The sequence below is a fragment of the Gracilinanus agilis genome, chromosome 4, assembly GCF_016433145.1.
Source record: "Gracilinanus agilis isolate LMUSP501 chromosome 4, AgileGrace, whole genome shotgun sequence".
Taxonomy (NCBI): Eukaryota; Metazoa; Chordata; class Mammalia; order Didelphimorphia; family Didelphidae; genus Gracilinanus; species Gracilinanus agilis.
The window spans coordinates 43,064,639-43,078,920 of NC_058133.1; the positions used below are offsets into that span (position 1 = coordinate 43,064,639).

Consider the following 14,282-nt stretch of genomic DNA (forward strand, 5'->3'; position numbering starts at 1 on the left):
GGAGGGAAGGAAGGAGGAAACCAGGTCTAAGTCTGGGAAGGGGAGAAAAGGAGGGGAAGGGAGGAGGTTAAGGCTGTGGGCGGAGCCTAACTTGGGGAGGAGAGCTGGGAGGGGCGGGGCCCTCTATAGGGGCGTGGTTTGCCGGGGAGCAGGGTGAGGGGCGCGGCCGTCTGGAGTAGGGAAGAGAGGAAGAGGGGGCGGGTAGGCGGAGGGGAGGGATGTGGCTGCTTCTGTGGCGGCCACTGGTTCCTGGCAGGGGAGGGCTGGGATTGAGGGTTGGGGGTGATACTCTCTACTGCCCACCACTCCCCGGCCCGGGGCTGCACCCTGAGGGGCCGAAGGCTTGGGGATGGGGCGGATTCCTCACTACAGCAGGCGCCCCTCGAGACCCGACCATGGATGGCCTGAAACCCGAGGACAACCCCTTGGGTGTGACTAATGAGGTTAAAGAGAGGAACGGCGCAATTCAGATTTGGAAGGGACCCTCTAGAAGCAGGGAGTCACGGACTGGGACAGTTCTTAAATAGGGAGTGAAATGACTAGACCTGGGCTTTACAATTATCCTTTGGAAAGTGTCTGGAAAAGGGAAAGAGCCAAAAGACTGGTGAGAGAAGACCAATTAGGAAGTGGCTGCGGTAGACCAGGTAAAGGATGATTGTAGGGAGAGAAGGGGATGGATGAAAACGGTGTTGGAGGTTTAGAACAGACAAGACTCATAGGCATCTGACTGAATATAGTAGGGGGGAGGGAAGAGAGTCCAAAACTACTAAGGTTTTGAAGTCAATTTGAGGGGAAAAGATAATGAGCTTGATTTGGACACATTAAATTCGAGATGCTTGTCGATCATGAGGATGCCCAGCAGGCAGTTGGTGATGCAAAATTGGTGTTTAAGAGAGAAATAAAAGATGGATATTTAGATTTTGTAGTCATCTGCACTGAGGTGATAGTTAAACCCCATCTTAATTGAAGAAGACCCCAAATCAGAAAGTGTGGAAAGAGAAAAGATGAAGCTCCAGTACGCATGTGGTCATCTGGCTTTTGCTTGAAGACTTCCAGTGAAGAACAGATTGCCTCTCCAGGCAAAGTGTTCTACTTTTGGTTAGTTTCTACTTGTTAGTAAAATTTTCTTTAAATTCTTCCTAGATCAGCCTTTCCATCCAGGGGGTTAAAGGACTTGTCCAGGGTCACATAGTTAGGAAGTGTCTGTCTCATGAAGAGGAGTCATCCTGATTCCAAGTGTGGTGCTCTATCCACACCTACCTAGGTGCTACCTAGGTGTCCATCTAGGACATCTAGGAGTCTAATTCAAAGTATTTAAAGGTAGCAATATTATGTGCCCTTTGAGTCTTCTCTTCTCAAGGTTAATCATCTCCAGTTCTTTGAACTGATCCTTATGTGGCATGAAATGGGGCCTTTTACCATCCTCACTGTCCTTCCTCCAGAAGTTTTTGGAGTTTATCAGTACTTAAGACATGGCATCTAGAAATGACCCAAATGTGCTCTAATCAGAGCAAAAAATAGTGGGACTCTCATCCTTTTTAGTTTTAGTCTCTCAATGCTTCCTAAAATCACAAAATCTAGCCTTCAGTACTTACTGGTTATTTGATTATGAGAGTTTGCCAAGTTCTTTCCAGGGCTGCTCATCCACCTTTGGTGTTCATGTTGCAACCGATTCTCAACTGTGACTCCAAGAGGCTATAGCATGCACAGTGGCCACACCCTCTCAGCAAATGGGCTAAAAACTAGGTTGAAGATAAACAAAAGGCCTTAGATCTGGTGATCAGCTAGGGAGATGTCTACCCTACTCCATGATTTCCCCCAGCAAATGGGTGGATTGGAATAATTTGTTCCAATGGCCATGAAAGTGACTGAAGCAGGTTCTGTGACTTGCTTAGAACTTGGTTAGACGTAGAAGAAACCAGTCATCCCCTGCATATTGTGCCATCCCAGTCATCCTGACTTTTGTCTTGTCATTGGACTTGAATGATTCTAGAAGAGAGAATGAGGCTGATGACTTTATTCAATTCTTTCTCACTTAAATCCAATTCGTGAATCAAAAGACAAACAACAACCCATGAACAAATCCCACAGGATTGTTGTGAGACTCAAAAAGCATGATGTGCAAAAAAAAAAAAAAAAGTAGTGTGCAAAGCTTAAAGTGTTAGCAAGATACCAGCTATTAGCTTTTATTTTGCCTGTCCTATCTCAACGATGACTTGTGCTACCTGACCGGCTTCCCTTATCTTCTCCTTTTACAGTTATTTGTTTTGGAACCCAGATTTAACAATTTATATTTTATCCTATTACATTTCCTTATAATTTTGCCCTAATGCTTTATCTTGTAATTTATTCTAGCAATTGAGCCCCTCAGAGAATGGCTGTCAGATTAAGCTATATTGAGACACAAACACATCAGGGTAAATGAAGGGCAGGAACCATATTATATACACAAAGACAGATTGAAGAAGGGTCTTCAAAGCAATTATAGGCACATATAGATTGCTGGATTTATAAAGCACATTTTTAACAAGTAGAAAATTTTAGGGAAAATTCTGTTCATGTTATGTATTTACCTCATATAATAAGAATATTACACTTTAGGAAAAATGACAAGTTAGAGAATTTGAAATGGAAGGGATCTATAGAGATTATCAAATTCAAATTCCATCTTTGTACAGATGAAGAAATTCAGGCCCAGGGAGCTTAAGAAACATCATCAAAATTCTAACCCAGTTATCTCTATTTCAAGATACAGTACTACATTACTCTTTCCATTATGGTAAATTTTCTAACAATGGTCTAGGAGGGGTGTCCTGGCCTTAATCTGGGAAAGATTATTCTTCCTGGGTGACTAACAGAGTTGTCCTTTGCCTTTAGGCTGCAAACAAAGGTACTCAAAGAAATATGAGGACCAGGATTAAACATAGGTGTTTAGAGGAAATGTAAAGACCACAAGTATTTAGAGAAATAAAATTAGATCAGCCAGATGTGGTTTTTAATAAAATAAATGGTCTCTTAGATTTAGAGACAGTTTCTAGTTGCACCCAGCTAAGGTGGGAAAGGGGCCAAGAATTGCCCGTTCCTCTGTATTTTTCCTCAGCACTCTAGCCCCTTTGGCAAATGCCCATAATCACATGTCTTATACGTTGTTTCTTGCCCTTTTCAGCTTTATCTCTCCAGGCACCCCAGAAGTATACGTTTGAGGGAGTGAATTGTAGATATCATTTCTTCTAGACAAGTTGCTCAGCTACTCCATAAAAACAAAGGAAATCTACAACCTCCTCTTTTCATGTTCTTTCTCCTTTTTCAAGAGTTCTGCCAGGTCTCCCACCCTCTTCTTAAACCATGAAATACTTATTTGCTTTAGGAGGTGAGCAAAGGAAATGCTGTAATAGTACAGATTACAGTTGGAAAGATGAGCGTTTGTGTACAGACAAGGAGTAGGCAGAAGAACCAGAAGGCAGTGTCAAAAAAATCTCATAATATCCAGGAGGAGATGGTCAACAGTGCCAAACACCATAGAAAGGTCAAATGGGATATCTAAGGAAAGACTATCATATTTGGCAATCAAGAGCATATTGATCATTTTACAGAGAGCAAAATTTCAGTTGAATTATGAAGTTGGATGCTGGATTGCAAAAGGTTTAGGAGTGAGAAAAAAGGGAAGCCACAAGTATAGGCAGCTTTTTTTTCTAGGAGTTTGGAGGATATTGGATGACAGCATGAGGGCATGGTAATGTCTAGTGAAGATTTTTTTTAAAGAATGGGAGATTTAGGCATCTTTAAAGGTAATAGGGAAGGAACCAGTAGATAGATAAATGTTGGAGATTTGAGAGAGGGAGGCCACTGAGGGGGGGCAGTTTGCTGGGAATAGAAGAGGATTGGATCAAGAATCAAGCCATGCATAGGTGTTAGGCCTAAGTAATAAAAAAAAAACAACAACAAACTTATTTCATTGGTAGAGATGGCTGTTAAGGATAAGAGTGGGAAATGATTGTCAATCAACTTTGAAATGAAGAGAAAGAGAAAACAAGGAGCACATGGTGAATGACCTTAACTTTCTCAAGTAAGAGGCAGGTTTCTCAGATGAGAGGGAGGATGAGGGAAGGCTTAAGTAGAGAAGAGAAGGTTTGGAATAGCTTCTGAGAAGAGCGACATACTAAATTAATTAGAAGAAAAAAATTGTCTTGCTTCAGTGAGGGTCCAGTTGAAACTGGATATCATGAATTTTAAAGTTTATAGTATACTCAACCCAATTATATGATTTCATCCACTGTTCAGGGCATAGAAGGACTGGAGATCAATACAGCAAAGATTAGGTTTAGGATATGAGAGAAGCAAGGATAGATGGAATGAAAGGAGATTATTATTAGAGGAATCACAGTTTTAGATAAAGGAAATAGTGGATAAATGGATAACAGTGATATATAGGGTATGTCCCTCCCTATGTTTTGCCAAAGTGGAGAAAAGGAAATGTTCCTTGCTGTTCAGACCTTTGATCAGGTAAAGAAACACAAAGTATACAAAGCAGCCAGGGATTTTAGGTTCAGTCTTGGGCTTCCCTGGGTAAGCATGTATATAGTTGTTATGACTGCTAGGAAGAGGGGAAAGAAAGTCCCTTTCCCTTACTGGAAGTCCAAGGAAGATCTGGCAACATCCCAAAAGGACATTCGCTAAAAAGAAACAGTAGACAGAGCCTTTCTACAGATCTTATAACCTACTAGGAGAGGAAAGAGGTTCCTCCTGCCTTAGTCACCAAACATCTTCAACACCACCCCATTCATGGGGACCAAAGGACCAGTTGCTGAGTTAGGCATGTCCTTTATCAAGGGGCCAGAGTGTGTGTTTCCAAAGAAAAGGATCCAAAGCACACACTCTGATCTACTCCCAACCAATCAGCAGGTTGCCTGATTGGTTCTCTTACACAAGTGTAACACTAGAGTATACTGTAATTCTTTTCAGGAAAGAGCAGACACTAGTTTCTCCATCTCTCCTTACTGAATCTCTATTCCCTCTACTTTCAAACATGTACAGATCGTCTCTTGAAAAACAATTTCTTTTATACTGCTCACTACTAGTACTATATTTCTCTTTCCTTTCATTGTGGTTCAACAGAGATTCCAGCACTTCCCTGTGCAAGGATACAAAGGCACAGAGCTTTACCAAAAGGAATAAGCTAGCATCTTCATCTTGACCTAGTTTATAGTCTGGTAGGACCATAGATTTACAGCTGGAGGCTGGGATGTGCTGCAACCAGCTGGAACTGGTTAGAAAGGGATGATTGTTAAATTTTCATTATGAGCATTCACACCTCAGAAATCAGAAAGCTACAAAACAGGGCTTGGTTTATAGTTCTGTTGATTGTTGAGGGATAAGAAAGTGTTAGAGAAAATGTTAATTATGCAGATTAAATTTAAAAATCTGTCACTGGAGGGCAGCTAGATAGCTAGTGGTTAGAACGCCAGACCTGGAGAAAGGGTGCCCTGGGTTCAAATGTGACCTTAGGCACCTCCTAGCTGTGTGACCCTGGACAAGTCACTAACTCCCTTTGCAACCTTTGCTGCTCTTCTGCCTTGGCACCAATACACAGTATTGTTTTGAAGACAGAAAGTAAGGGTTTTAAAAAAAGTTTGTCACTGGTACATTTTTTTTTCCAGAAAGTCAATTGTTAAACATTCACCAGCACATCCCTGACTGGAAGGAATCTTAATGACTCTCTAGTCCAGAGGTATCAAGACTCAAAGGCTTTAGGAAGCAAGCCACCACAAAATTCTGGCCCTACCTAGATTAAAATGTAATTTGGGAAATGTTTAATAAAATAAGTAAATATACCATACAACATGGATAATATTAATTTGTGGTTTTCGAAGTATTTATGTGGTCCTTGGAGATTCATTTCTACCTGAGTATGATACCATTGATCTAGTGCAACTTCATTTGTAAATGATAGAGGAGAAATAAACTCAGAGAGATAACATGATTGCTTAAGGTCATACCGTTAGGAAAATCAGGAGTTGAACTTATGTTCTCTAACTCCAAATCCAGAAATCTTTTCACTACACTGTTCTTTCATGACATCTCATCACTACACACATATGCACATATACACACTTATACACACATAGACACAATTTATAAGGTAGAGATGTGACTAAAAAAGGCACAAAGGAAACATAGCAGTCTAGAGAAAGGAGTGATTATTTCCAGGAAGCATCAGGAAAGATTTCATAGAAAAGATACCTTTTCAAATCTGACCTCAGACACTTTCTAGCTGTGTGACCCTGGGCAAGTCACTTAGTCCCCAGTTGCCTTGCCCTTGCTGCTCTTCTGTCTTAGAATTGATACGAAGACAGAAGGTAGGGAAGAAAGAGAGAGGTGGGGGAAGGAAGGGAAGGAAGGAGAGAGGGAGGGAGGGAGAGAAAAAGGAAAAGGTGCCCTTTGAGCCAAATCCTGAAGGGTGAGCTGCAATCAAGATGAAATGAACTCATTTCAATACTTCAGAATGATAGGATAGGGGATTAAAAGGATAAATCAGCGAGGATTTAGAAAGGGACGTGGCCAATGAGGGTTCATTAAGCACAAGACATGTAAGACTAATTTCATTTCCTTTTTCACAGAATTATAAAACAGGTATGTTAAGAGAACATCAAAGGTTCTCATGCTGTCCTTGTGGACAAGATAGAAGTGTTATAATTAGATGTACTTGGAGCTTCTTGGATGCAAAAAGCATTGACATTAGTAGATCGAGGTCAGCAAGGAGGGAGTTCTCTAGAGATATACCTCAGGGCTCTGTCCTTGACTCTATTCTTTTCAACATTTATATCAATGACTTGGACATGATAGTATGCTTTCTCCCCCAATTCATGAAGCTGTCTTTATTTTAATTTTTCAAGGATACATACTTTCACTGATATGGGCACTCTGCCCAAATGAATATTGCAACTCTCTATACCTTAGTAAACAGTCTCCTTTAGGGACTGTGACTGAAGAATTGTCCCTGCCTGGCTTCAATTTGGTTTGTCTTTGTACAGCAGACATGATACTGGGCCAGTACTGAAGCCTATTTGATTTGATAGAACTCCTGCCAGATCTTAGCTTCTTTGAGAACTCCACAATCACCTCCACATCAAAATGAGGTATTGAAAGATTTTAGAGGAAATCATAAATAGCAATTCAATTAGCACATGCTCTACAATGTGTAAAGTAGGGGCAATTCAAAGAAAATGAAAAAATCACTGCCCTCAAGGAGCTTACCTAGCACTGCAGGTATACAGAGTACAAACAGGTAAGTATATACTTGATAACTGGAGGAGGTAGAAAGCACTAATCCCTAGGAGGATCATGAATTGAAAAAGTTCAAATTCAAATTCTAGTTCTGTCACTTAATACCTGTGTGATAGCCAAGCTATTTAATTTCTTTAGGTTTCAATTTCTCCATCTATTAAATGCAGAGAATGGACTTGATGGTCTCAGAGATCAGCTTTAGTTCTAAATCTATAATCCTAAAATCTTAAACCATATTTATGGAAGCATAGGATCCAGAATTGGAGAAGTCTTATTGCATTCTGCCCCAGTCAAGCTAATTTGGAAGGAAATTGGCCATCTAGAACATGCCCAGATGATAGTGAGGGACCTAGAAACCATGCCATATAAGGATCAATGGAAAGGACTGGGAATGCTTAGCCCAGGGAGGAGAAGACTTGGGGAAGAAATAATCTGATTGGTTGTCATAAAGAAGACAGATTATATTTATTCTGCTCATTCCAGATGACAGAATTATGGCCAATGGATAGAAGCTATGATGCAAATGTATTTTAGTTCAATATAAAGAATATCCTAACAATTAGGAATGTTTCATGATAAAATTGACTATCTCAGAAGGCAGTCTACTCCCCAATGGTATAAGTCATTCTATAAGTGTCTGGATGAACACTTATAAAGGGAATTAAGGTTTCTGATAAGAGTTGGACTGAAGTCCAATTGTGCTTCTGTGATTGAGAGAGCATTTGACTCCTGGAGTGTAGGGGAGAAAGGATATAGAGTTGGGAAAGCACAAAAAATATGTAACCTTGGCAAGACACTTAATTTCACTGTGCTTTTATTCTGTAAAATGAGGAGGCTGGACTAGATCTAGGTCTCTGAGGTTCCTCTTTACTCTAGATCAATGATCTATGATCTCACAAAATGTTGTTCAAATCTTATTCTGTTTTTCTTCTCTATTTGCCTTCTAAAGGCCAAGGATAGCTGTCTTTCAAATCCCCAAGTACTATTCTACCTCTGCCTCCTCACTTTCTCCTGCTTGAGATGTCAAGGCCAGAATGTATAGGAGGAAGCTAGTTAGTCCCAATGAGTTGCTTTTGAAATGATGCATCTACAGGGAAAGGCAATGCGCAAAGGCATTTTATGCTTTGCATAGTTTCAAATATTCTTGGCTTAGTAGAAATTATGGCTCTCCAACGAGTTAAGAGGATACTGAAGTTTGGATACAGGGAAAGGGAAACAGTGATCCCAGAAACAGAAAAATGTTCAGAAAAGAACATAGATTGAAAATGAGGTCAGTTCCGGATATTTTGAATTTGAGGTACCTAAAGGGTAAAAGGTGGATCCAGGCAGCTAAGTGAGGCAATAGGTAGGGCCCAAGGCCTAGAATGAGGATTACTGAGTTCAATTTCACCCTGATTTTTACTAGCTGTGTGATCCTAGGCATGACTTAAAAACAAAAACACCCTCTCTTATCTCAGTTTCCTCAAAACATAAAATGGAATTCATAACAATACCTGCCTCATAAACATTTTATGAGCATCAAATGAGGTAATATTTGTAAAGTTCTTAGTACAATGCCTTGAAATAGTGGGCATGATCTAAATGCTAGCTATTATTAGCTATTAAGTGTTCCGCAGACAGTTGGAAATTTGAGATTAGAGCTCAAGAGAAATGAGAGCTGGATTCTTGTAAGTCATTTGAATAGAGGAGATAAGTAAATTTATGATATAGTCTAGTTGTAGGGAATGGAGAAGAACTAAATATGGAAGTCTTGGAGGATGCCAACATTTACGGCTTGGTAGAAGACCCTTTTGGGCTCAGTTTCTTTGTTTGTGAAGATTAAATGATCAATAATATTTCTTCTAGCTCTAATTTTCTATCATTCTAAATCTAAAATGGCCCAGCAAGGGGTGAAATAAGGAGTATCTAGAGAGGCAAGAGGGGAAACAGAGAATGTAAAAACATAGAACCTAAGGGAGGAAAGAGTCCAAGAAGGAAGGATCAGTTATTGTGTCACAGGTAGCACAAGATGAGGAGTGAATAAAGATCATTGGATTTGGCAACAAAGTCATTGGCTACTCTTTGGGGAACAGATCCAGTTTAATTATGGGGGCAGGTGGAAAAAGATTTAGAGGGATTATATGGCTTCTTTCATCCCTGCCTTTTTCTCCTTCCCTTCCAGTCCAAATGATAAGTCCTGTAGAGATTCTAACTTTCTAATTTCTTTTGAATATTATTCTTTCACTAATGCATTGCTGGTGGAGTTGTGAACTGATCCAACCAGTCTGGAGGGCAATTTTGAATTATGCCCAAAAGGCTATAAAACAATGTATACTCTTTGATCCAATAACACTACTATTGTTTGTATCCCAAAAAGATTTTTAAAATTTGGAAAAGACCTGCAAGGGGTGGCAAAGAATTGGAAACTAAAGGGTTGTCCATCAGTTGGGGAATAGCTGAACAAATTGTGGTATATGATGGTGATGGAATAAACGATGAACAAGATGTTTACAGAAAGAGCTTGAAAAACATACATGAACTGATACAGAATAAAATAAGCAGAACCAGGAAAACGTTGTACACAGTAACAGCAATATTGTGGAATGATCAAATTAGATAGACTTAGCTACTATCAGCAACACAATGTCCCAGGAGGACAATTCTGAGGGACTTTGACAAAGAATGCTATCTACCTCCAGAGAAAGGACTGTCAGAGTAGGAATGCAGATGAAAGCATATGGTTTTTCACCTGATTATTTGGGTATATGTTTTGAGGTTTTGATCTTATAAGACTATTCACTTACAAAAATAAACAAGATGGAAATATGTTTTGCACGAGAATACATGTATAACCCATATTGAACTATTTGCCAAGTCTGGGAGGGGGTGGGAGACAGTTTGGATCATATAACTGGAGAAAACTTACGTGGAAATTTGTTATTATATAACTGGTAAAATAAATAAGATATATATGAATATCATTCCTTCTCTCTGTTCTTACTTGCACCAGCCTAGTTCACATCCTTCTTATCCTCTGGAGAATTGGAATATTGCAACAGTTTCCCAATTCATCTTTCTGCCTCTAGTTTTTTATCTATAATCTACCCTATATATGGCTACCAACTGGCCACATCATTCTCTTTGTACCTTGCCCCTTTCTTTTCTTTCAAACTTAAACAAATTATTTTAATGTTTACATTTACACTTGAATTCATCCTACATCTGTTTCCTCTGTATGTAAAGCAGCTCAAGGAATCATAAAAAGGGAGGGGAAGGTTATAAGAGATTATTTAGTTTAATTAAAACGTCTTCAATTTCATTTTTTTCTTAACAAAAACCCACCTTTTCTCCCTCCCACCTTTCCTTGATCCTTATTGAAAAAGAAATGAAATCCAAATCTTCAAGACAAATATGCACAGTCAAGCAAAACAAATTTCCACATTGGTCATATCCAAAAAATTTGTCTCAATCTGTACCTTAAGTCCATTACCTCTCTATCAGGAGGTAGATACCATATTTCATCATAAGTCTTCTGGAATTGTTTTAAGTCATTACATTAACCAATGTTCTTAAGTCTTTCAATGTTGTTTGTTTTTATAAAGTTATCATATAAATTGTCCCACTGGTTTTGCTCACTTCCTTCTGAATCAGTTCAAAGAAATGTTCTTGAATTTCTCTGGAACTGTGCCTTTTATCATTTCTTGAAGTACAGTGATATTCCATTATCAGGTAGCTAGGCGATGCAATGGATAGAACTTAGAGCCTGGAGTCAAGAAGTTCAGAGTTTAAATCTGGCCTTAGACATTTTCTAGCTATGTGATCCTGAGCAATTTATTTTGTTTGCCTCAGTTTCTTGAACTGTAAAAAAGGAGATAATCACACATCTACCTTCCTGGTTGCTGAAAGGATCAAATGAGATCATATTTGTAAAATACTTAGCACAGTGTCATACACCTAGTAGGCACTTAACTAATGCTTGTTTCCTTTCATTACTAAATCACACATTTTTATAAATGAGGAAACTGAGATTTGAAGAGAGTAAATTGCCCAAGGCTACATGAACAGTGAGCAATAGAGTCCAAACTCTAAATCCAAGTCTTTTGACTCAAGACTTTCCCTATTATATCACATGTTCTTTCATTTACGTAGCTTCGCATTTCAACTAAAAAGACTGAATCACCTTCAAGGAGACATGGATAAAATTGATGTACTTGTTAATAAATAGCCCAGAGTACAGATTCTTAAAAAGCTTTCCTAGCTCTAGCATTTTCACAGCATCCCACGAAGTAGCCTAGGGTGGTGATCCATTTCAATCTTTGAGAAATAAACAAAAAACCCCAAGAAAATATACAAATATATAACACCACGAAGGGAAATCCCCAGGTTTGCTGGACTTCCCATAACTTATATCATAACTCTGCAGGGGTAAAGATTGAATAATGAGATCTGCTCCCAATCCATACAGCTGGTGGCCTTTAAGTCAACCAATATGCATACCTACACACAAACACACACACACACACACACACACACACACACACACACACACACACAAACTAAACCCCCACAATTTCCCAATATTGTAACTTTTGATCATGTCAAAAAAAGCTAACAAATATTTATTAAATGTTTATTATGTGCAAGGGTTACGCTAAGCTCTAGTAATACATACATAAGCAGAGACTTTACATATAATTAGGGAAGACAACAAATAAAAGGAACATGGAAAAAGCAATTTAGGGGGAAAGAGGATGTGAGTGAGCGAGACATTGTAGAGAAGGCAAAGAAGAGAATTAAGAAGTGCTGCCTGGAGAGGAAAAAGATGGTGGCCTGAAGGTCCTCCTTCAAATGGAGGTTCTGGGGTATAACAGGTAAAATTAAGGTAGACAGAGGCACAAAGTTCTAAGTATAGTCAATTTATTAGTAAAGCATGAATGTACCAGTAAATAAGATCTCAGTTTCCCCAGCAAAGCTAAAAATCCCTGAATGAGGGGGACAGCTTTTTTATAGTTTTGGGAAGCCATAAAATAGGCAGGCTAGTCTGATAGGTAGAAGAAAATATCATTGGATGGAAATTGGGGATGAGGGCTAGTAACAATTCCCTCCTTCCCTCCTTTGACAAAGAATTTTTGAGTCCAGCTGCATCTGCAAAGACAGAGATAGCAAACCAGACTTATCTGGATAACAAAAGAGACATCCTTGAAAGGTAACTTGGTGGCATAAAAATATTAGACCAGACTCCCTGGTGTTCATCAGCCTCCTTTAAATTTAGGTTACAGATTTCCTTGACACAAGAAAACAATAGTGATTAATGAAAGAACTGGATTTATAAATGTAACATTACAGGAGAGCTTAATTTCTGAACTAAGTTAAAATATAAAGAATCATGACTTAGGCAATTATAGGATAAAATCAATTTATTGTAAAGAGGATAAATTATAAAATCTACAGAGTCAATCTGATGATTTCAGGAGGAACTAGCTAATCAAAGAGATGAGCTGTAGGAGCAGAAGATACTTCCACTCTGGGGTTTTGAAACTTCAGAAAAAATCTAATATTAATTCTTAGGAATCAGACATTTATGGAAACTACTAGTATTAACTTTCGTATAGTTTTGTCTTCTCTAGACATCATCCCCAGTATGGTTAGTATTTAACACAGAATAAAAGATGCAAACAAAGATGTTGGTTGGCATAATCAGATCCCACAAAAGTCTCTTTGTTTCTTTCCAAATAGATCAGACTCCATTGTTAATCCAAGTATATCAGCTTGGATAATTCTAGCTCAATTCATGGCTTCTCTCTAGTAACCATCAGGTCACATTAGGGGCCCAAAATAGCTAGGGCAGGAAAAGGAAAAAGACAGAGTCTCTGAAAATCAGCACTAGGAGCAGGTCTTGAGACCGAACTGTCATGCCTGCATCTGTCCCTGGCCTCGGACTGTCCCAACTTCCCCCTTTCTTAAAAATCTCCAGTGACTCCAAAGGTCACCAAACCAAACAAATAACTTCCCAAACCAATATCTTGGTCTTTAATACAAGGCCTGCCAGAATTTGGTCTTAACTTATTCCTCTAGATATCTTTTGCTTTGTGAATATTTTTGTATCTAAGTATATATAAGTATACGCTACAATAGAATGTGAATTCCTTAAGGACAGGAACTATTTTGATTTTGTTCTTGTATATTTTGTACCTAGCATAGTGCTGGGCACATAAGAAGCCATTTAATAAATGCTTCTTGATTGATTGGTATTACCCTCTTAAAATGGACTATAATCCATGAACTCTAAGCATATGCCTTGCTTTCTGTTCTGCCTGTTAAATCCTTCTCTAGCTCTATTACTTCAAAGTATTTTACCTTTCTTAACATTATTGCTTTTAGGCCAATGTCAAATTTTCAAATTCATTTGCACTTAGACACCCTTGTTTTTTTCTTTTGAACTTCTAAAATACAAGTCCATTGAAGAGCTCTCCCATGAAAACTCCAAATGGGATCACAAGGAGCAGATGACTAAACAACAAATAATAGCATTTACCTCCCAAGGGATGTTGTAAGGATAAAATGAAGTCATATTTATAAAAGCACTTAGCAGGTATCCGGCACATAGTAGTTTCTTAATAAATGCTTCTTTTCTTCCCATAATATTGAACTTACAAATCTAATCTTTTTTTCCCCACTGCTACAACTATTCCATCTCCCAAGCAAAACCCCTGGCAGTCCCTTATTTTAAAACCATTGACTTAAAATACATTGCTGCTGAAGTCTTGTTAAAGAACAAAGTATGAATGTTTGGGCAATGAGACAAATGCAAATTGCATGTATATGCTTCATTACAAGTCATAGGCATAATAAAAATAGAATGCCTAAGACTTTTTGTGGGCAAATAATACTATCTTGGATGTAGTTGTGCTTTGTCTCCTTCCTTCCTTTTCTTTCTTTCTTTCTTTCTTTCTTTCTTTCTTTCTTTCTTTCTTTCTTTCTTTCTTTCTTTCTTTCTTTCTTTCTTTCTTTCTTTCTTT

General features: G+C 38.6%; 1 protein-coding gene across 1 annotated transcript in view; it reads right to left on the reverse strand.

Moving 5' to 3' along the window:
- SH3GLB1 (SH3 domain containing GRB2 like, endophilin B1) overlaps positions 1-4,670 on the reverse strand; it is a 54,101-nt gene extending 49,431 nt beyond the window's left edge. The window contains exons 1-2 of the mRNA XM_044674846.1: positions 4,630-4,670; positions 121-486 (exon numbers count right to left, since the gene is read on the reverse strand). Coding sequence (XP_044530781.1) covers positions 121-486; positions 4,630-4,670 — 407 coding nt within the window. The remainder of the gene's footprint in view (positions 1-120; positions 487-4,629) is intronic.
- Positions 4,671-14,282: the final 9,612 nt, after the last annotated feature.